The 21510-nt window shown below is 39.5% G+C and overlaps 1 protein-coding gene across 1 annotated transcript in view; it reads left to right on the forward strand.

Moving 5' to 3' along the window:
* EFCAB6 (EF-hand calcium binding domain 6) overlaps positions 1-21510 on the forward strand; it is a 109905-nt gene that overhangs the window by 49131 nt on the left and 39264 nt on the right. Inside the window, 5 exon segments of the mRNA XM_086461174.1 lie at positions 8600-8771; positions 13783-13897; positions 17726-17757; positions 18063-18269; positions 20707-20793. Of these exon segments, the coding sequence (XP_086317300.1) occupies positions 8600-8771; positions 13783-13897; positions 17726-17757; positions 18063-18269; positions 20707-20793 (613 nt within the window).

The raw sequence follows: 21510 nt of genomic DNA on the forward strand, positions 1-21510 counted from the left end.
TGAACAAGTAATTATCCTTTGAATTACCTGGGACTCAGCAGTTATACAATTTTCAAAATAATGTTTCCACCATTATTTGTGTCAATGAGAGATCTGTACTACAAGAAAAGTCAGGAATTACAGCCACTTTGAATTGGAAAGTGGTCTTTACTTGAAATTCTAAACGTTCCCTGTAAGAAAATAATATAGAGTAGGGTAATGAGAGGCAAACTGTTAAGGTTCAAGTCGTTCATCATTGTGGTCAATGGCTGTTTTGCTTTTGGTTTAAAAGGATGCAAGATAAGCCTTGTGAGATCAGTCTGGTGAAATGCTGAACACTGAGGCTGTGTTTTCACAAAGCACAGGAAGAAGTGGATGCAATACTTTTAGGATTTCTGTTACAGTGAACATTGAACATCTTTGCATTATTGAACTGTGGCATTGTTGAAAAATGTGGGTATCTGTGTTTAGCAAGGCAAGATGTGCAACACCATAGATGGGGTGAGTTTGGAATCTTTTTATAGCAATAGCATCTAAAATATATATCTAAAAGATAAGGTTTGGATTCCATTGTCAAAGACACTCAGGGACATATAGTTTTGCACTGACCATGTTCAGTCCATGAAAACAGGATCTCATTCACACCATATTATTAATTCTTCTGTAGTAAACATTTCTAAAGGCACCTGTTCTTAGCAGTATCATGCATCAGGGTTATGTTCTAGAGAGTTGATAATCACACTGGAGAAGAAATGTAATTCTTATAATAAGATGAAGATAGAATTTATACTCAACAATGCAATAGAGATGGCCTACTTGATTGAAGAAGTATTTGGTTTTAGGATAAATGAGTAGAAATATAGCTAATTAAGTTAGAATGGGCTTAACCACAGGTGAGGAGATATTTTGAAAAATCTTCTTTGTTGTAATCTGCTTTTAGAGTTGTCACTTAGATTTAGCTTGACTCAAAAATATGCTTTGACTCGCATCTTTCTACCAATCTGTATTTCTTTGTTTCAAATGTCGCATTAATTTATATGTTAAATCTTATTTAAGACTATCCTAGGAAAATGTTGTGGATTATGCACAGAAACAGTGGATGGCACTGTTCATTCGCTGCTCTAAAGTGGTAAGAAATGTCAGGTTTAAAAAGGCTGTATTTTAAAATAATAAGCAAAAAAAAAAAAAAAAGTAATTGACTCCTCTAAATGCATACACACTGGGCTTAAGACTATCACATCTGTGCTGGGAATGTCATAACCAGATTGGGGATTTAGCACGGGTGCTTTAAGGGATGCAGGGGTTTTGAGCAAAAGGTGATGAAGTGACTGAATTACGTTCTGAATTCCAGTGGTTCAGCTACATCAGTCTTATTTATTTGAAATGATACTTCTGCTTTGGGGGGCTTCTACTATAATTGGACTTTTGCATTGATGTGACTCATCCTGAGGCACTTGAGGACAATACTGCTATCGCTGCAGCAGAATAGCTGGCATGCTTGTCCCAGATGGCTTCCTGTGAGATGACATTCAGACTGGGGAAAAGAGGGAACAATTTTTAAGGGCATTTGGAAGCCTTTTATGGATTACACTCACAAAGCAGATGTTGCTCTGTAGTGTTCACAGCCATTTTCTGTGTGAAGGCTACACTTGGTTTAGCGGAGCAGAGCTTCACAATTACTAGAAAATGGAGACTCTTTCCCCTCCCTCTCACCCCCCTGACACTTTCTTGCCTGCAGTGTATATGGTGTGGATTAGACTTTTCAAAAGAAATTAAAGCTTTGATATTTTTTTTTTTTCCCCAGAAGGAAAGCATTGAGGCACTTGATACATTAAATTACAAGCGTTTTTTTACCACAGGTATTTTTTTAATGTCATTCTAAATAGAATAGGCGCTTGGAATAAGTAGAGTGCAGAGAATGCCATGCATCCCCAGCACAAGGACAGGAGCCTTCTACTTTCATCCAGGAGTGCTCCAAAGCTTTACGAACATGAATGAAATCCTGGAAGGCTGAACAGCTCAGTGAAGAAGTGACACAGTGATGACAAGTGTTCTGATTCATGAGATCTGCTAATTTATACAAAAATGGTTAAAGAGGGTAATTTAACAGGCCGAGGGAACTACCAGCTTGACCTCTTCACTGGGAATTGCCCTCAGAATAACAGAAGTGTCTGAACAAACAGTGTGTCTGCTCTTGAGCTGCTAATGTTCACATCCAGGAGTATTAACTTAGGCCGCTAGTGATTTTGTTTCATATTGATATGCCAGGCAGCAAGTTAAGGTAAACAAGGGCTTTCATTCATGATTTCTGACAGATTTAGTTGTGCAGTGGCTGTGATCTTAGGTCACACTTCCACCAATGCAGCTGAATTTGACAGTTTATTGTCAGGTGAGCCAAGTGTCTTCCAAGTGTCCACCATATATTCAAGCTTTAATTACGCAGGGTATTCACAAAGGTAACTGTATGTTGGGGAGGCTTGTGTGCTTAGGCTCCTTCTAGAGTCAATGGAACTCTTCCAGATAATGATATCGTATTTTAAGTTAGGTTCCTGCCTTCTCTATAGGCTACAGAAGGAGCCTGGGAAGGCTAGTTTCCAGTGCCTAAGGATAGCCTTCTGAATAACACCCTTAACTGTATACGGAAAGGAAATGTGTTACTTTGATAGTCATTGCCTTGAGACGTTTGTATTATGCATTGTTCTCAACCTCCCAAATTATTTTAAACTCTTATTTTATGCAGGTTATGCTATAAATACAAGGATAACTCTTCTGATGGAATCTTTTACAAGATGCTTTTGGATAACTTAAAAGTTGCTGTTCTTTCTGGTGACTTAAATGGTATCAGCTCACATATATCAAAGGAAAAACAACAAAGAGAAGAAAAAAGGCAAACAGAGCTTTCAAAAAGGTACTGTTATTACAGACAATTTTCTATCTAATGTAAAGAAAAAATATGTATAGAAAGGAGACTTTCAGATAGACTGAGGATACATGCTGTTTTTCTAATGGTAAGTACCGTCCTGGGCTGATCTCTCATTTTGCAGATATATTCAAAATTGTATAACGCTCAAAGCTTTGCATCAAGAGAGCAAACACACACAGATCATTCATCAAAGACTCCAGGATTCAGGTAAAAATGGTTGAGCTCACTTTACAGGGTCCACAAGGATTATATCTCACTGCATCATTCAAAAATTGGGGGTTTGCCCTCTGGATAACATCTGAAGAGTAAACTTGTGATCCTCTGTAGAATCAGTGCAGCTCATTATTCAGGAACTGGATTTGAACATTCTCAGAGGATCAGGAACTCTGGCACAACTGATGGCTGTGACTACTGCAGGCCATAGCTACCGCCTACGGCTGGACCAGCATCATTGATACTGGCATCCAGGTTACAAAGATGTATGACTTATTGATTCTCTTCACTTTTTACTTTCGAATATATGTAAATGCCTGCATAATCAGGGTGGGGAAACAACAAACTTTTCCTTGTAGTGGGACGAACTTCTCATAAAAATAGGGGGTTTTTCTTCTATTTGCCTGATAATCTACATGTATGGTCAGATCTGGGACACATGTATTTCCTTTCACTTGACCCAGATAATGTTTTACTCTAATATGTCCATGGAGGCATGCTCACGGCCAATCTTCCCTCATTTTTAGGCTGGTACTCCATAAAACAGAACGCCCTATGCAAAGCTCACATTTCTGTCAACAGCTTTCTAGACAGGAGAATGACCTCGCTTGCCTCAGATTCTTTTCAGACTTCTTTGTTTCCTCTGCAATGGCCAGACCTTCTTGTGTTTCTTATGTCCCCATCTGAATGGGGGGAATGTTTGACAGATTCATTGTCTCTGAATCCCCTTCAGAGCTGCTCTAGGGATTGCCTTGTCTGTGCATTCATGTGTCAGAACTGGCAGCTTATTCCTATGGCTCAAAAAACCCATTTCTGTTGTCTCTGCTCTGCTGTCTTAGAGCCTTGCCATAGAATCTCCACACGCTTCTCAAAGGAGGTGGAATGTTGCAAAAACACCAAACATAGGTATGAACAATGGCCTCTGAGTACTAATTTCAGTGCCACTCTTAACAGAGCCTGCAGCAAAGCTCTCACAGAATGGGTTGTAGGCCCACCAGGACCTTCATGTTTCTGTCATGAACATAGAGAAATTGGCAGTGGATATTCGGCATTTGAATCACCAATATGAGGAATCAAATGCCTGCCAAAGGACAGCTTGCACTCACCAGAACTCACCACTCTTTGCCAAGCTCTGCTGTAGAAAGGCAAAGAGGAAGAGCATACTATCCACCTTCTGAAGGCCTCTCAGGCACGACATCCTTCTCTCTCTCCTAATGAGTCTTGGGATGATACAAGCCTTCTGGGATATTTTTTAAAAGACCACAATCTTCTTTGCTTTCTTGCCAAGGCGTCTGTTGGCTATGAGGCCTTTGAACTGCTTTATACAGTGTGGTCCGTCACTAGCTATTGGGAGGACATCAACTGTTTGGAAGTGTTACCTGGCTGCCTGCCGGCAGTTCACCTGAGACAAGTTCTCAGGCACATGGGGCTTGAGTCATTTTACAATGTCATGCCTGCAACAGGAGTGAGTCAATCCCTTGTCCGGAAAGCTGGGACCATGCTGCAAACATACCAGGTCTGACCTTTTATTTATGATGTTGACAAGAACTGTTCGTTTAGGCATTCTGACAAGTTTAAAATAGAACCAATTCAGTTTCTGAATTGGTCAGTGTCTTGGAACTATGTCAGATGACTTGCTCCTTCTGCAATTATAAGCAGTGGTTTACATCTTCCCTTCAGTTCCTCTTGGCCCAGTGATGTTCTCTGGTGGCCAAGTCAATTCTGGTACCAACACATTCTAAGTCTTCTAGCCTGGAGTTCAAGGCTTCTGTCTGTCCTGGAATTGCTAAAATGAAACTTCAGCATCCTTATGAATCTTAACGTTACCTCTTTCTTCATTATATAATGTGTGCTGTGTGGCTTTCATTTGCCATATTATGTCCACTCCTCTCTTTAGCAAGAATTGGTGACCAGTAATGGAAAAGAAATATTACATGAAGTCTCTACGAAAGCAAGCCTGGCCTCTTTCTTATCGAAGTGGTGATTTTGGATCAATGGTCTGCAATAGGTGGAATCTAGGTATTTCCACATCTTTCCACCTGTAAGTTCTTTGAAAGGTTGGGGTGTGTCCCTGCCTGTGAAAGATCCTGTTCTACAGTGGCCTTCATCTTAACCCTCAGGACTTTTACCAGACTGCCTCTGTCTCTGAAATTCTTTTCTAATTTGCTTTTCCGAGACACTAGGAGATATCTAAGACCTTATGGCTGAATCCTTCTATGTAATATTTTTTGGGAACACAGTGTTCCTGCAGGTGCACTCCAAGATTGTCCCCAAAGCAGAACATGAGCTGTACTTCAATCAAGCAATCAACCCGTTTGTTTTCTGCAAGCTGAGTTTGTCCCTCCTGTTCTTGAGGTCAAAAGATCTTTCAGAAATTCCCCAAAGTCATTTTTACTGAGATACAATGCCATTTCTACTGAAAGGCTGTCAAAGCAGAGAGCTGGCAAGATAAAAAAAAAATGCATCTGACTCACCAACATGGAATACCGTTCTGTCAATAGGAAACGGTACACTAAACACAAGATAAATCAGTGGCCTCCCTAATAAATATCTCTGTCCCTAACTTCTGTTGAGCCACAATGTGGCGCTTTATTCATACCTTCAGGAAGCATTCTAGCACCCAGAACTGGTGTGTTAGAGTAGATGGTTGGGTTAGGTTTTTGGTGTCTCACACAGTTGGTAAATGTATTCGTGGCTTATCACTTGAAGGTAGAAAAAGAACATACTTCTCATGAGTACTTCAAGCTGGCAGCTGGGCAAGAGTCAGTGCATGGCTAGCCCAGAGAAGCACATATGCTGATTGCTTGGCTAGCTGCTAACAAATGGAAAAGTTAATGTCCCTGACTTCCCAGCTAGGAGAATGAAGAGTCCCTTTCCTTTTCATGACTGTCAATTTCACAAACCTTGTAACTGCTGTATCTGAAGGCCACTACTCCTCTCAAGTTTGACAGAAATTGGTAGATGGACTCCAAATTTAGGGGAAAGGCTGACAGATGTAGATGAAAAGGCTGATTGCATTATTCTTATTTCCCTAGGAAATGAAGGTAAAAGTGGTGCTGGTTGGAAGGGAGTATAATTTAAAACCTAAGCTTGCCTGGAATCAGGGTAGATCTCAAGGATCCCTTGTGGCTCTTGTGTCTCTTAACAGGCTTTGAACTCTTTGTGACTCTGTAATTACTGCCTGAAAGCAGGAATACATTTCTTAGAAATATGTCAGTAACTCTCCAGTTCTCTTTCCCTCTTGTTAAAGCTAGGTAGTGTGTTTGCTTTTCTGCATAAATTTGGGAGACAATTTTATCTAGTTCTTTAAGAACCAAGATGAATACATAGCAATATTCTGTAATTTGCTTTTTCTTATTTGTTATTAATATTCATTTTTCAAGCAGCCTGCTTATATTTGACTATCGAAGATCGATACAAAAAGAGGTTTTAAGTGCTTCATCCCCTTATTACAATCTGTTTGTAGTTTTCTTTCTCTGTTGAATAGAAAGCCAAATTTTTTCTTGATCCCTCTTATATTACTAAAGCGTTTATAGAATGAGTTCTCATCACTCTTGATATTTTTGGTATTGAATGTCACATTGTGTTGTGGCCTTTCAGTTTTTGGTTTTATATATTCATGCTTCTCTCTTATACTGTGATGGCTTTGCCTCTTTTTTTTTTTCTCCTCAGAAAAAAAATCTCCAAATCTCCAAAAGCTTCAAATCCAAATCCTGTTTTCCCTGTTGGTGATGTATATTACGCATCCTACCAGTGTGGCACTCATATTCTCATAGGTTTTTATTAGTAGAATTATAAATAAGGTTTAATGTACTGAACAGTAAGACTTCAGGATCTTCCAAAAACCATAAGGATTTCCAGGTCCCTGTCTTTATACCGCATTTCTTATATCCATGTACTGACAACCAGCATGCTTCATCCGTTCTGTCTGGTTTAGTCTCTTCTGTGACCCTGTAATATATATCCCTGTTCCAAGTAGTTCTAGGTCCTCAGCCGACTGGCTGTGGTTAATACTGTCCTGTCAGCTGTTATGTCAGCTCCTTTCTTCAATCTAGTCTAAGGCTTCTTTACTAGGTTATAAAACTAGTAGATAAAGAGAGGTTTTTGTGAATAAGCCCCTGACAGGGAAGATGGTCTTTTAGATGACAACCTGCAAGTAATCATTCATTTATTTCCAGGACATATCCAGCCTTTGCCGTAGTCTTGAACTTCAATAAGGAGGAAGGGTATAAAGATTATTTAGGTTTACCTTCATCACCTGTCCTGTAACTACTTTTTCATTTTCTCAGGGTCCGTCATGGCAAGGCCTATGTTGATAGGCAGGAGAATATAATAATGGGTGGGATGGGACAAGTAAAGTTAGTAGTGCTTTGGCAACCTCTTGCTTTCAGGCAAGATAGCAGATATCTCAGAAGACCAGGTGCCTTCAGCAGATAAGTCCATCTGAGATCCTCAGGAGGGAGTCACCAGTCACTGTCATCTTTTGATCCCTTTTGGGAGGCTTAGAGTTAATCTTCTGTGTGCTGCTCAGATCAAAGTAGAACTCTTTTCATTAGCATATTTTTAGAATAAGAGTTAAAATGTTAAGATTATCTTCAAGTTTAGGGAACACTATAAAACACACTTAAATCTATAAAATAAGACTGCTGAATATTTCTACATTTTGCACATATGGAAATACGTGCTCTAAAATGTAACAAAAATAATTGTTCTAACTTTCCTTTTCATGGGTTATAGTAAATCCATAACAGATGTAAAACAAATACAAGTGGGATACATTACATACCCTTTAATTTAATTTCTTTTCTGTCTTTAAAATTTATTAAATATTTTATTGTCATTTATTTTAATGGCTTATTGATGAAGGTTGTGGTATTTCAGCAAGAAGAGTATATAGTCTATGTCTGTGGACTTTCTTATAGGGCCCAAGAAAGAAAGGTATTTTGGCCATTCCTCCAAAGGAAAAACCGTGGAAGTGATTTAGTTGGGATCCAGGAAGAGAGAAAACGTCGTAAGAGATATTTTTTTCCTTTTAAAATCAATTGAAAGACTTTTATTAACTTCTTTCATGTTAGCTTAGCCATCTCATGTTAACTGAGGAGGTATTAAAGGCTAAAGGTGGCTCCTTAGCTGATGTAGAAACTTGGGCTCATTAGAAACTAAGCCTGTGATTTGGAGGTCTAGGATCTTCGTTTGCAAAATACTTTAGAGCAGTATCGGTCACTTTTTGTTCTGCTGTTTCAGGCTTTTTTTTTCTTTTCTGTAGAGCAAGCTGTACATAAGAAATGTTTTCACAATATAGGCCTTGGAATCAATGTGTGCTCTAACTTGATCAACCTATCATTTTGGTTTGCACCAAAGAAGTTTCTTCCGTGTCTGTGTCTTGTTTGTCATTAAAGCAGTCTTGTTCATTATTGCTGAATCAAATGTTTGAAATGACAAAAAATAAGTGACTTGTCTTCATGCACAATCTTTCAGTTTTAGAATCAAACAGATTGAAGATCATGCTAACAAATATGCCCAGAATAGAACTGTTGATGAAGTAATTAAAAGGCTGAAGGACAGAGTGAAACAACAGGCAGCGACTATTAAAGACAGCTTTTATGCCTACAACAAGCAATCACATGGGAAAATTAATAAAGCTGGCTTGCGGAAGGTAGGAAAAATGTTAGCTATTTTTCTCTCTCCTGTACTTTTTCCAGAAAGATACTTATTGTGTTAGCAATACACCTGCTCACACAGCTAGACTTAAATCCTCCAGGACTGCTTCAGGTAGTAATGAGCTAAACAGGTCTCACGCAGTTTGTCATATGAGAAAGAATCTCAACTTGTCTTTAAAGACATAAAATTGTCACCCTGCAGCAGCACTACACTTTGAAACCTTCAACTGCTTCCGGTTGTCAAAAAGAACACAGAGGAATTGGGACTGGCAAGACACAGCTGAGACTTGGAGGTCTAATGTCAACCAATAACACACGTGGAGTGGGCATACCTTAAAGAATTACCTAAGCCTTAACCCAAGAGTCCTTAAGCCCTCTTTGCAGCTCCACAGTGCTAGATGGTAGGAACTGGATATAGGCAGGTGAAGAATAAGATTCTTAACAGATACAGCATGACAGTTCAGGGAGAATGACCTAAGCTGATTATATACCATCTTTCAGATTTCTGAGCATCAGCTTCCTCTGAACCATTCTTGGACTGCAGTGTGGCTTATAATCATGGTGGGACTAGGGGGCACCTCCTGGGGTTCCCGTCTCTCTTCCTTGCTCACTCTTGCTCTATTTTCAAAGGAACCTGCAGTGTCAGGGAAATCTGCTCCAGACGTCTGGTAGCATTTCAGGGCATAAACTGGTCCCCAACTGGAGAGGAGAACCTGTAGGGCTTATTTGAATGCAGTGGATTTGATAATGTTGTAAATTTCCAATATAATTATTTGATGTTGGGTGGCTTTTGATACTGGGTTAGTTCATTCAGGTACAGTGCTGAGAGGATCCACAATAATACGAATGTATTGAAATTGTTTTGTTTTCACTTGCCAAGACTTCCAATTTAATTTTGTAGGCGTCTTTTTTGAGGCAGGTTTTCTGTGGTGTTCCCAGGACACATCACAGTCTTGATGGCTTGTCTGACTGCATGTTGTGCTTTGGACAGACTTGTGAGGTCATGGATTTGGGATTGTAGCTGTGGTTCTGATGGCACCCAGCTATACATTTCTTTCTTTTCACATTCCGAAGCAAAATGCTTTGCTAAAAGTTGAGACTAAGCAGGAAAAGAGACATGATGGCAGGAATATTTCCCTAGTCTACCTAGGTTTAAGCAAGAGCTGCTGCTGAATAGCATTATGACAGTAATGCATGCTCTGCCCTTTGTCCAGGTGCTGAGGTAAGGTAGGAGTTAGCAAGGGTCAAACCAGAACTCTACCTCTGAAAATGGTCTGTATAGTCCCTTGAGAAAATTTGTCCCAGTGTGGTTTTTTTACTCTGGTTCAGTAATAAACATGATCTTCCCACCCATGTACCATGGACTGTACATGTTTTCTCCAGCTACTGCTGCAGGGCCAAATGTACTGACTGTGAGGGAATGACAAGGTGTTACCTTCCTTTCTCCCCTTCTCAACATAAGCCCATGAGGTATGTGCTCCACATCGTATGGCAGGATGAAGGCTGTTGCTATACAGCCTTCCTCCGCGAACACTGTAGCTGCACTCAGCTGCATGTCTTCTTACCCTCAGGTGGATATCTTTCTGCAATTGCAGAAATTGAAATTGCTTTGAAGTGAAGGGGAGGGAAAGAGGGAGGACAAAACACATAAAACATTTTCCATTTCTTTTAATATTTTCTTGTTAATAATACACTTATTAAGAATGTGTTAAACTGCAACCCTTCCTCCCATGGAGATCTGACATCTGTGGCACATACCTTTGGGACATTGGCTTTGGTTGCTGAGATTTACACTACAGTGTGATACCTAAGAAGCTTATATGTTGCCTGCAGCTAATGCAGTAATGTGCATTTTGTCACTGTTAGGCAGAACAAACTCATTCTACCTGCTGCTTTGTCTTCTGCGTTGGCTGTCTGTGTGCAACTCACATTTAAGATATTTGTATAGCACCAGAAGCTATTGAACAGTTAATCTTTGTGATTGCATTGTTCTTTTATTACACTATGGATGATGCATTTCTCAAGTTTTAGCAGTGCACAAAGGATAGAAAAAACATCGTGTACCTGCAGCAGGTATATGCATCACTGCACTGTGATGTTCTTGGACCCTGCAAGCTCAGCAGAGTCCAGCTGGGTCGAACACTGCCTGCAAAATCTGCCCTACTGCTGCTGATTATGATCATTCAAAAGCGGCATGTTTCCCTGCAATAGTCCTCTTCTGTCCTGCCTTGTGATGAGTGAAATAAGCCTACCCTGGAATCTATGATGATGAGTTCTGTGCAAATAAGGGTGATTAAAAAGGATTTCTTGTCAGAACTGAAGTGACAGACTACCTTATGTCTCTGGGAACTGCCTGGCATGTGTGTTTTCAGGTGAAATGCAGGCTAAAACCAGTTCTCTGTCAATTGTGGTCTTTAAAGATCTCTGCACCTTTTGCAAACGAAAGGGTTTTTCCACCTCATTGTCTAGGTAGAATTCCAGCTGGGAGTTTTCTCATTCTTCCTGCTTTAGTTTCCCTGACATTTCTACCGAGATGTTGATCAATCCCTGCACTGGCAGCACAGCTGCTTTTCGTCCCAGAGCTTGTGCAGTTTTAGTGGTAGATAAAGAACATCTAGAAATGGGTGTCCAGCACCATTGTAGGCATTGTGGTGAATCTCCCCTGGCCTCCAGCTGCTGCTTCAGAAGGATGTAGGACTTTCTGTATCACATCTGCCAGCTGCTTTAGGTGTTTTGGATATGTTAGGTTATTGCAAATGTATAGGCAACATGATGTGTCCCAAATGCATTTAGGTGGGTAGACTGTGAGGCATTTTGGAGTGCCACTGAAGTTAAAGTGATCTACAGGAGCACGTTGTTCTTTGACTGGATCCTGACTCTGTAGCTGGGCAGGTGTGCTAACACCATTGCCCACCTTATTGGCACACGTGAAACTGTCACTCGGATCTACAACTTCATTTAGAGCAGCCAGGAAGCTAGTGTACAGCTGGGCAGAGTTGCTTGTCCTCAGAGATGGAATAGGTTACTCAAACAGTAATAGCATACTATGGTGGTGGTAAACATAAAAGCATACTTGTTATTCCAGGCCAAACCATAGAAGTGGGCAAAAGCTGACTGCCCAACCTGGAAGTGGATAAGCTCTTTATTTGCATAACAATATGTTACAGCAGCATTAAGGGAGCAGGCAAAATGCACCCTTACATTCATCTGAAGGTTAATTGATCTTGTTATACCTGAACAACCCAAACCCACAGACATAGAAGCACCAGTTAACCTTTGCAGGTTTATACCAACACTGCCAGTTCTCTGTATTTTTCTTTACAGCTTACAGCATAAGGACCTCTTTTAGCTGCTTACCTGTGGAGTAACAAAGGTGTGAGACAGGTTAGCGAAGGGGGATGTTGAACTCCACTTCCTTTACCAAAGAGTAACGTAGTACCTCTGGCTTCACTGGCCTGGCTCTCCTAGGAGAGAGAACTGGGCGAGTAGGCACAGACCCTGCCTTTGCACCTTTGGACTTGTCTAATTTTTAATGTAGCTCAAAATCAGGAAGATGATAACTGAAGCTCTGTCAGGGGTCCTGGGGTAACATCCACAACTTGCATGTGTGCCTTCACTTTTGTGAAGGGTTACAGTACCCCCTCCCTCTAAGGTTGTCATCAATACCCTTCCTTTAAATAAGGAAGTTTCTTAAAAACTATGGCTTTTGTGAGACATTCAGCATAGGACAATGACCTAGTCATACAATTTGTATGACTTAATCTTGTATGCAGTTTTGGCAGAGTTTTATCACTTTTCTTTTCTCTAGATGAAAGTGCTAATAGTTGAGACTGTAGTCACCAACATTACTATTGTGACTGATTCTTTTCGGCTTTGATTGGATTTGTGCGGCCAGATTTCCTTATCGCTACTATTAAGCATTTGATCTGATGGTAAATACGTGTTCAACTGAACATAAAATATGCTTGCTTATCCAGAAGCTTTACATTCATAGAAAGGAATGTTAATTTGCTAATTATTCTCACTTTTTTAACACTCCTTATGCTGTTCAGCTATTTAATGAATTTTTTCCTTTAATCTGTACAATTAACTAAAATATAATGGCAAGAATAATCACTGTAGCAACACTTGGAAAGTCAGGATGGAGCTGTGCAGGATAGTTATAAAGAAATACATCCAAATCAGGAGTTACAAAGCAGCTGAAGGAAATTAAAGGTTTCGGAGAAAGCCCTCAGCAGCAGCAGGGGCTGCAACTACAACTTTTCAGGGAAACAGGAGGCAGGAAAAGTACAAGAAAACCACAGTCGACTGCCAGGCAACATTAAGATGGCCGCAAAGGGAGACAGCTGCCACTCCTGACTGCTGCACCTCTTAGATGCAGAGAGGTCGAGGGTCTGCAAAAATAAAAAGAGAAGGGCACATGAGAGGAATGTAGGAAGATCAGAAAGTTCCTTGCCAAAATAGATCACCTAAAATGGATCCCCAGATCTGCTTTGAAGAGCAGCAATGCAGAAGGAATCATGCCTTCCACCTCGCTGCAGCTGTATGTGGTTCAGGGGCCTGAATCCATTTTGCAGCAGTTCTTGTCCAGAGGTATTTGTGACAGGCTTGTGGGGAAAAGCGGTAGCAGCAAATTCTACAAATGACAGTTTTCTTCCAGCCTGCTAAATGAGCTAACATCATTTCTTCTGGTACTTTTAACTTTCCAGGTGAAGTTTAATCTTAGGCTGTCACTCAGTGTTTTTGCTTAAAATGCCAGCCTCAAAAATATAGTCAGGTTTTGCTCTCTGACTCTTTCTGTATAGAATTGAAGTTGTACAGTTTGAAATTGAAAGTACAGTTTAGATCTGTATTTAAATGGTTTACTGTAAATGTAAGGGAGATCAATTTTCAGAGTGATTTCAAGTTGAGCCATAGCATAAAACACCCAGATATTTAGTATTCAAAATGGCAGACTAAGCAAGAATATAGGCCATTATATAACTAACTTTATTTCTTTTCTAACAGGTGTTGGAAGATCATGGCATGCCAATGGATGACAGTCAATTTAATCTACTAACAGAAAAGCTAGGGTTACCAGATGGAGGTTTGAGTTACCTGGATTTTGTGGCAGTACTGGAAGGTAAAGGAATTTTAACAGCAATAAAGCATGAAAGAAAACCTTTCCTGTAAGATGCAGAACTTTTCTCTTTAGAGGAAAGGCTGTTGTTGAAATTAGGAAGAGATGAGTGATAAGATTTTTAGCGCATGTGTTACCTTCCTGTCTGTAGTTCTTTGACTCCTGATCCAGCTACTGGGTATCTAACTCAGGACAAGAGGGAAAGTGGAACGTGTGGGATGCGAAAAAACTAAAGGTCCACAGGTAGCTGACACAGAGTTGTTACTAACAGATTGCAAAAAGTAACTGACTGATTGCTCTGCCTTGAGTAGATCCTTGTCCTCAGCATTTCTAACTCCTATTCACAGTCTTGGAATTATGTTGTATCATAAATTACAATGGATGATTTCGTAGTAGTGATATCATCCAGCAACTTTTTCTATTCTGTGTAAAAATCCAGAAGACAATAAGTAATCCTTTCAGGAAAGAAACTGTTGGTAAGCCATTAGTAATGAGTGTTAGTGGCAGTATATACAACTGGAGCTCTGTGGTGTGATCTGGTTACTTATTGGTTTATGGTTTTAATTTAAAGTACTGCTTTTGAATGTTAAAGCTGTTAAGGGACATTGCTACTAGAGAATGCTGAAATGTGGTTATATATAACATAATTGATAGTTTTATTAGAGTATCAAGAAACCCAGTGAGAGAGCAAGGTTTACTGTTTGTGTAGATGTAGTTGTATTGTCTACCCATATAATAACGATGCAGTCTTCATTGATTTACTGTTGCTGAGGAATGAATACTGGAAGAATATATTCATAATTTAGGAGCATATTTTTTCACCTCAGCTACTTGCCTTACACCATCAGTAATTTCACTGATTTCAAGGCACTGCAAGTAAGGGGTTTGATTTTCAATTCTTAAAAATGAAGCTGATGGAATCTGAACTGATTTCTTAGGGTAGAATCCTGAGTGCAGACTAAAGCTAGCAATTATTAATTTCTCATTTCTTTTATGCTTATACTTTAAGTCTAAGTTTTGTGGGTAAAATTCTGATGCCACTGAAGTTTTGCCATTGTCTTTGAAGCCTGTTTTAACTCCCATATTATGCCTCTTATTTTTCTCAGAGGTGCACATTTACTTTTTTTCACACTGTTACTGTTATTTCCTTCTGCCATTATTTCTCTCTTAGAACTAAGACAAGTGGGAGAGCTGACTTGTGACTGGCTGACATAATATTCAGGTTTCTCTTCATTCAGGCTTAGAAGTTCAGAAGTTTGTGAATATATCCATCTTATCATCTGTCCACCAAAATATGTACGCCTTCATCCAGTAGCCTAATAAAAGATGTTTGAAACAAGTTAACCTTGAGGAAAATGAGTGTGCCAGCTCTTTGATTTAAATCAAGAATAAATAGTGTTTTGTCTGTATTTAAAGTTTTAGCTTTTGCAAATATGAGAATCACAGCTTTTCTTTCCATACATTACTATATCTCATAGTTGTAAAAGGGAGTGTGACCTACATTTAACGTAAAGTAAGTTTCAGAAACCAGAAGGTAAAGAAAAAACCTTCCCAACTTTTATTTTTCAATGATTTGTGATTCACTGGGGTGGAGGGTGGTTTGTAGTTATAGAAAAAGAGACCTGATTTTCTTACAAGCTTTAGTGGGAAGATAACACGAGTACAATTTTTCTTGACTAGACTTCCGTAGAAACTGGAGTTGAAAAAAGGAAAGGATTGTACATGTCTGTAGTGGAGAGTAGAATTTAAAGGGCAAAATCAGGAGAAGTTAAAATGATGGAGTGTATACTATTTAGTGATTCTTTGGAGTAGTGTACAGGCTCTTGTGCATTGATATATGTAAATCTTTCAAAAAGAAAAGAAAAGTTCCTTTAGAACAGAGCATTAACAACTTTTTTATCAATCTGGAGTAGAGATGTAGAGAAATATCAGTGTGTACATTTTTCTTTGCAAATTTTTCCTATTTTAAAATCTGATATGAATTACTTTGCTCCTCTATACGGCTCATATGTTGCAGAAAAATTCTAAAACACTCAAGAGGCTACAAAAGATGCTTAGTCTCTTTTTCCCCAGAAGTAAGGTGAAATAGGTTCTTGAGTATCACTGCACAGTGAGCAGAAGGAATTGGATCTGGAACAGTGACCAAAATAGCTTTTCTATGGCCTAAAATTACTTTAGCCCTTCAGGACTGGAAGTACATGGGTCCCCTGCTGGGAAGGTGGCCGTCACCCTTTCCTGTACCTCCTGGGCTGTGGGATAATAAACTTGTGACAATATGAAGCTGCTGTTTGTGCAGGACTGAGTCTTACCAGAACAGAACATCAAGTGAAATAGTTTCGAGGGTGATGCTTTGTTAAGTTAGGAGTGTTTTGATGGCAGATCTCCTGAAATAGCGCACATCGGTTCAAACTGGAGGAGGGCTTAGCCAGGATAGAGTTACCCCAGGGGAGTTGGTCTAGCATGCAGCAGTTGTGCTACACAGTCAAAGATGTAACAAATTAGTTTCTCTGACACTGTCTGCAGCTCCTGTGTTTCGTCACTGAGACAGACGGGTGGTATGACAGCAAGTCCTGGCTTCCACAGTGCTCCTTTTCTCCTCCTCCAGTCTGATACCTCCCTTCCACGCACCAGAGAAGGCTAGAACAAAAGAAAAAGACCTTGTCTCAGCTGTATTTACTTCAGTTGAGATTATCTTCTTCACCTTGTGCTGGGAAAACTACAGCAGCTGAGGCCATTACTGTAAATTGGGTGGACACCACTAATACTGCATAGAGCAACTGCACTTTGTCATGTTTGGGCTGTAAAGAATATGGTTGCAGGGTTTCATGTTTTGTTCGTATTATGTTACAGTGCTATTTACCAGGTATGTTTAATATAATCTTTTCAATGTTTGCCATACTTTGATTTCATTATTGCAGGTGCCAGACTGAATGGGCCATTTTTTAACAGCCCAAACCACCAAGTAAACTATGCTAAATATCACTACATGACTGCTGAAGAATGTCTCAATCAACTTAATGATAAGCTGAGGGAAGTCTATGGGGTAAATACATTGAGCCATGGTTTGCTTTTTGGCACTGAAGCTGATTGTTATTTTTATACAAACATCTGTTTTAAAAGTTGGTTTGGAGGAACTGTCAGGAAAGTGACTCTAAAAATTATGCTGGACTTCATGTCCTCTGTGTTCTCAGAAACTTCCAGTTCAAATGCATTTAGTTTTCAAGGCAAAAACTTTTTTTTTTTTTCTTCCCTAATTGTCTTCTCTGCAGCCTCTGCCAGGAAAATAAGATCTGAGTTATTTTTTCCCATCCTTTTGTGACCATAGCTATTAAATATTCTGCAATTAGAAAAGAATAACTCTGTACTACTCATTCATGGAACAGTCTATCTATTCATGAGAATGATCTTTCAAGAAGATGTTCTTAGTCCCTGCAAGTGTGCAACACAGTGATCTTAATCAGGACTTATTTTCCAGCTTTCCTACGTTTGCTTATTATTTTCTGTAATTACCATTTGAATGTACTCCTTGGATTCCCACCATGGATATGCACGGAGTAAGAGAGATCACATTTTAGAAAGGAGAGAAGCCCCGATCGCTAGCCTTTTGCTCAGTTCATCCCATCCCTGTTCCCTGGGAGAAGTGGCATTTGGAAAAGGGACCCTCTGTTCAAACCAGCTTGGACATCCCTAGCAAAGCTGATCATATTGATCAGCATTACTTCAGGTTTCTCAAGAACTGCACCATTTTAAAAGTGTTTGAACATTTTGTGTCTGTTTTAATGGGAGCTGTTCAGCTGGTAGATCAATTTCTGTGGTCTCTCTTCATTACAGGTTTTCTGAGGGTGTGCATGGGTAGAAATGAGGTAACTATCAGTACAGTACTGATGGAAAGTGGAGGTTAATTTGTAAATTTGTACAAGGGTGGCTTTTGGACGCTCCCTACTTTTGCTCTGGTCTGTACACGTTTGAGATAAAAGCAGTAAGACTGCAGTTTACTGCAGACTATCCCAAATGTTTAGTTAGTCAGTACTATAAATGCTTTGTATTCTCAAACTGCGTTAAAATATTTGCCTGTTGTCAAAACAAGTCTAGAGCAAACATTTGTTATTTATGTTTGAAAGTATGTAGTTGACGTGTTAAATATATTTAGTTAAATATTCCTTGTTAGGACACCTATTCTGCCTTCCGTGAAACAGACAGTAACCACGACGGTATCATCAACATGCTTGACTTTCGGCAGCTCTTGGACAGCTTTTTGCTTCGTCTTAGCAATGAGGAATTCCTGCGCCTACTTGGTTTGCTGGGAATGAACCTGACCTCCACATTAAATTACCAAGAATTCTGTCAACTTTTCCACACCCAAGAAACTAAGGAGGTACCTCCTCAGCTCATGCCATCTCACCAGTAAGAAAGAAAAAGTTGTCTACTACTGACAGTAATCTGATGTGTTTACAGAAATGAATATGCTGTGTGAAAATTTGTATTTGGTATAATTGGAAAAAGATAGTATTAAAATGTGTCTTTATCAAGTTGAAGTTGGGTAGCTCTACCAAGTTCCTAGTGATTTATGACACCATTAAATCACATATTGGATCCACTGCTAGGTTAAAATGCCAGAACTACCCCTGGGAACTGCTTAAATCTGTAAGGTCAAACATATATATTGGTACCTGAGTTGGAGCCTTAGAGCTAAGCTAGCCTCCAAACTGGAGAACTTTGCAGCATCTTCCAAGCATGCAAAATTGGGGACATGGTTTGAGAATCAGGTGTCGGTTTGGACTGAGTCAATGGGTTAGTTCTGAGTGTCTCCGAACTAATATCGCTGTCAGCATACATTGCAGTAGCCTCAAGCCTCATGCTCCAGACACTAGGGCACTGAGAGTAGACAAGTTCAGGTGAGGTGCACGGAAGCACTGAGGCACTGTAGAGTGGGTGGAGGATAGGGAAAATAGTGCTGCAGACTCCCTTCCTGTGAGAAGTGATGCTACTTAAAACGAATTTTAAAGTTTGAGCTTAAAATTAATGATAAATAGCATATAAGCACTAAAAAATTAATTCTAAAAACTCAGTGTGAAACTCTGTTTAACTATGCAAAGAGAGATAAATTAATAAAAATAATGACAAGATGCAGCAAGACTGAAAAACCTCCTGATCAGCAACCCATCTCCGCTGTGGCAGTGAAGATGTGGTATATACACACAGGCTTGTTTCCCAGTATTTATTTGTCTCTTACATCATTACTGTTGGCTCTGATGTTAGTAATATTTATCAGCTTGGTTTGTTTTTCTTTTTTTCCTGAATTGGACAACTAAGCGAATCAAGGACCTTAGTCTAAAACAAGGAAACTGACAATGGTTGAGTCTTGCTAACAGTTGGAGTCTGAGATCAATTACTGTCATGCTCTCATTTCTGTTTCATTTTGCACTTAGCTAGAAATCATAACATTTTTAATTTAGCTCTGGAATTTCCTTGTTTCAAATACTGTTACTCTTTCAGAAGTCCAGCAAAGAAAATAGGACTGTTGAAAGCCTCAAGAGTACTTGCATTTTCCCAGCTAAATTTTTAGACTGCTTTTACTGGTTGATTGTTTAGGCTTACGGAATCTTCTCTCAAGTAGCGGGAGTGGGGAAAACTCAGAAGGTTCCCAGGCACCTAAACCAGATTAATGTGGCATCCATGTTTCTAAATCCCAACAGAGCCCTCAGCAAAGGCTTTCAAGGCCCAGAATGCCAGGAGCTCAGAAGTGCTTGAGTTTGCAGTGTTGCGGTTCTCCAGACCATAAGTTCTGGTCTGTGCGTGCCATGGGTGGTACAGAAACTCAGTGGGTAGTTCAGATGTAGTTACCACATCTCGCCTGGTCTGCAGAATCAATATTCCTCTGTCTCTTGTTTGAGAATCTTGGTCCAAGGAGCGTATTCCTGGAGTGTGGCTGAACAAGCTCTTAAGCCATATGGCTGCAGCATTTCCTTACAAAGCAATAGCCAGAGAAGAAATGGGTGCTAAGGTGTAGCATGAGGTGGGCAGCTGTGTGTTAAGAGGAATCCCCAGTTTTCTAACTGGAAGTGCTTAGAAAAGCTGAAGAGTATTGAGCACCAAAAGAAGGGCTGCTCTTCCCAGGTGAAGGAAGATGCACTATTTCAAAGAATGGTGAGACATAAGGTCCCCTTGATACTCAGGTATGTGTGTCCTTGCGTAGCACACAGATTTAGTCAGCTTTCTGTATAGTGCCACAGCTATTCTGGATCCTAATCTGAGGCACCCATATTCCTCTGCATGCTTGGATTCAACCAGAAGCACCAGGGTCCCAAAAGACAAGCACTTGTAATGGTGGCTGAATTTGCAAATGTGAGTCTTACTCCCCACACTTACTAGCCATGCCTTGGTAATTCACAAAGATAGTTTTGATCTGCGTTATTGATGTAAATCAGGGATAATCTTCCTGGAGTCACTCCAGAATATAATTGTTTCTGAGATAATTAACATTTCCTTCTATGCGTATAAATGATCCGTGCTGGCTCTTGAATTTGAGGGAGAATTGAACAACATTGATTTGAAAATAAATAGGGAATTATGAAATTTAAAACATCTTCGCTAACCTGCAGCTAGGGAAATAAGGCAATATTTAAAGAATTAAGTTTATACAGGTGTCAAGTAACAGTCTTTAATAGGTAGCTTAGAAACTAGGAAACAAAACCACTGCTACCATGAAGAACAACAAAGGGGAAGGAAACTTGTGGAGATTAAAGATCCCACTAACGTAAAACATAGTTAGTCGTTATTTTATTTTTTTTCTTTTCTGAGAAAAAAAACAGATGATAAAGGATGCAGAGCTAGCTTATGATCACGCTCATTACTACCTTGTTATCAAAGCAAGAACCAGATGGCATGACCTAGCAAGGGTAAGAAGACTTGTTTTCTTTAAATAAATAAGCAGCACTAATAGATTTCAGAACATTATGCAATGTTGATCTTCAGATTCCATAAATATTCAAAGAGACCCTTGCAAAATAGCTCATTAATGATAAAAACTTACTATGTGATTAAAAAAAAATAATCAACAGTTTGAATAATACTCAATTTTTCTAAAGTGGATTATATAGTAGATGCTATTACAGTTAGTTCTAAAACTTTCTTCATATTTTGCTATTGTTGGTTTCATTTATCGTTTCTGTTGTAAGAGTAGTAACGGGCTTCATCTGAGGCCTGTTTGCTGCATGCTGTACACAAACACACCACCTCCTCCTATGCTGACACCTGGTGTTGCCCAGCACAGTGAAGCATTGACTGTGATGCTTACCATCCAAAGAGAGTCTCACAAAACTGTCCTATAAAAATTATTTCCACCTTTTAATCTTTTTTAACTTGTTGAATAGTTGCAATATTTGGACCACAGACGAGCACAAAGAAAAAAGAATATAATTATTTTGTTAAACATTTGTGTAAATCGGAAAATAGTACTGGTAGTCTCAGTTTGCAAGACGAATGGTTAAAAACCAAAAAAAAACCCAACCAACCAACCAAAACCCAAAGCAAAATCTAATTCATATTAGGTATAGAACAAGTTGGGGAGAAAATCTGCAGGTCTGCCATTTTCCAGGGCCTCCATCTTTCCCTGG

Source organism: Leptosomus discolor, chromosome 1 (genome assembly GCF_034619465.1).
Source record: "Leptosomus discolor isolate bLepDis1 chromosome 1, bLepDis1.hap2, whole genome shotgun sequence".
Taxonomy (NCBI): Eukaryota; Metazoa; Chordata; class Aves; order Leptosomiformes; family Leptosomidae; genus Leptosomus; species Leptosomus discolor.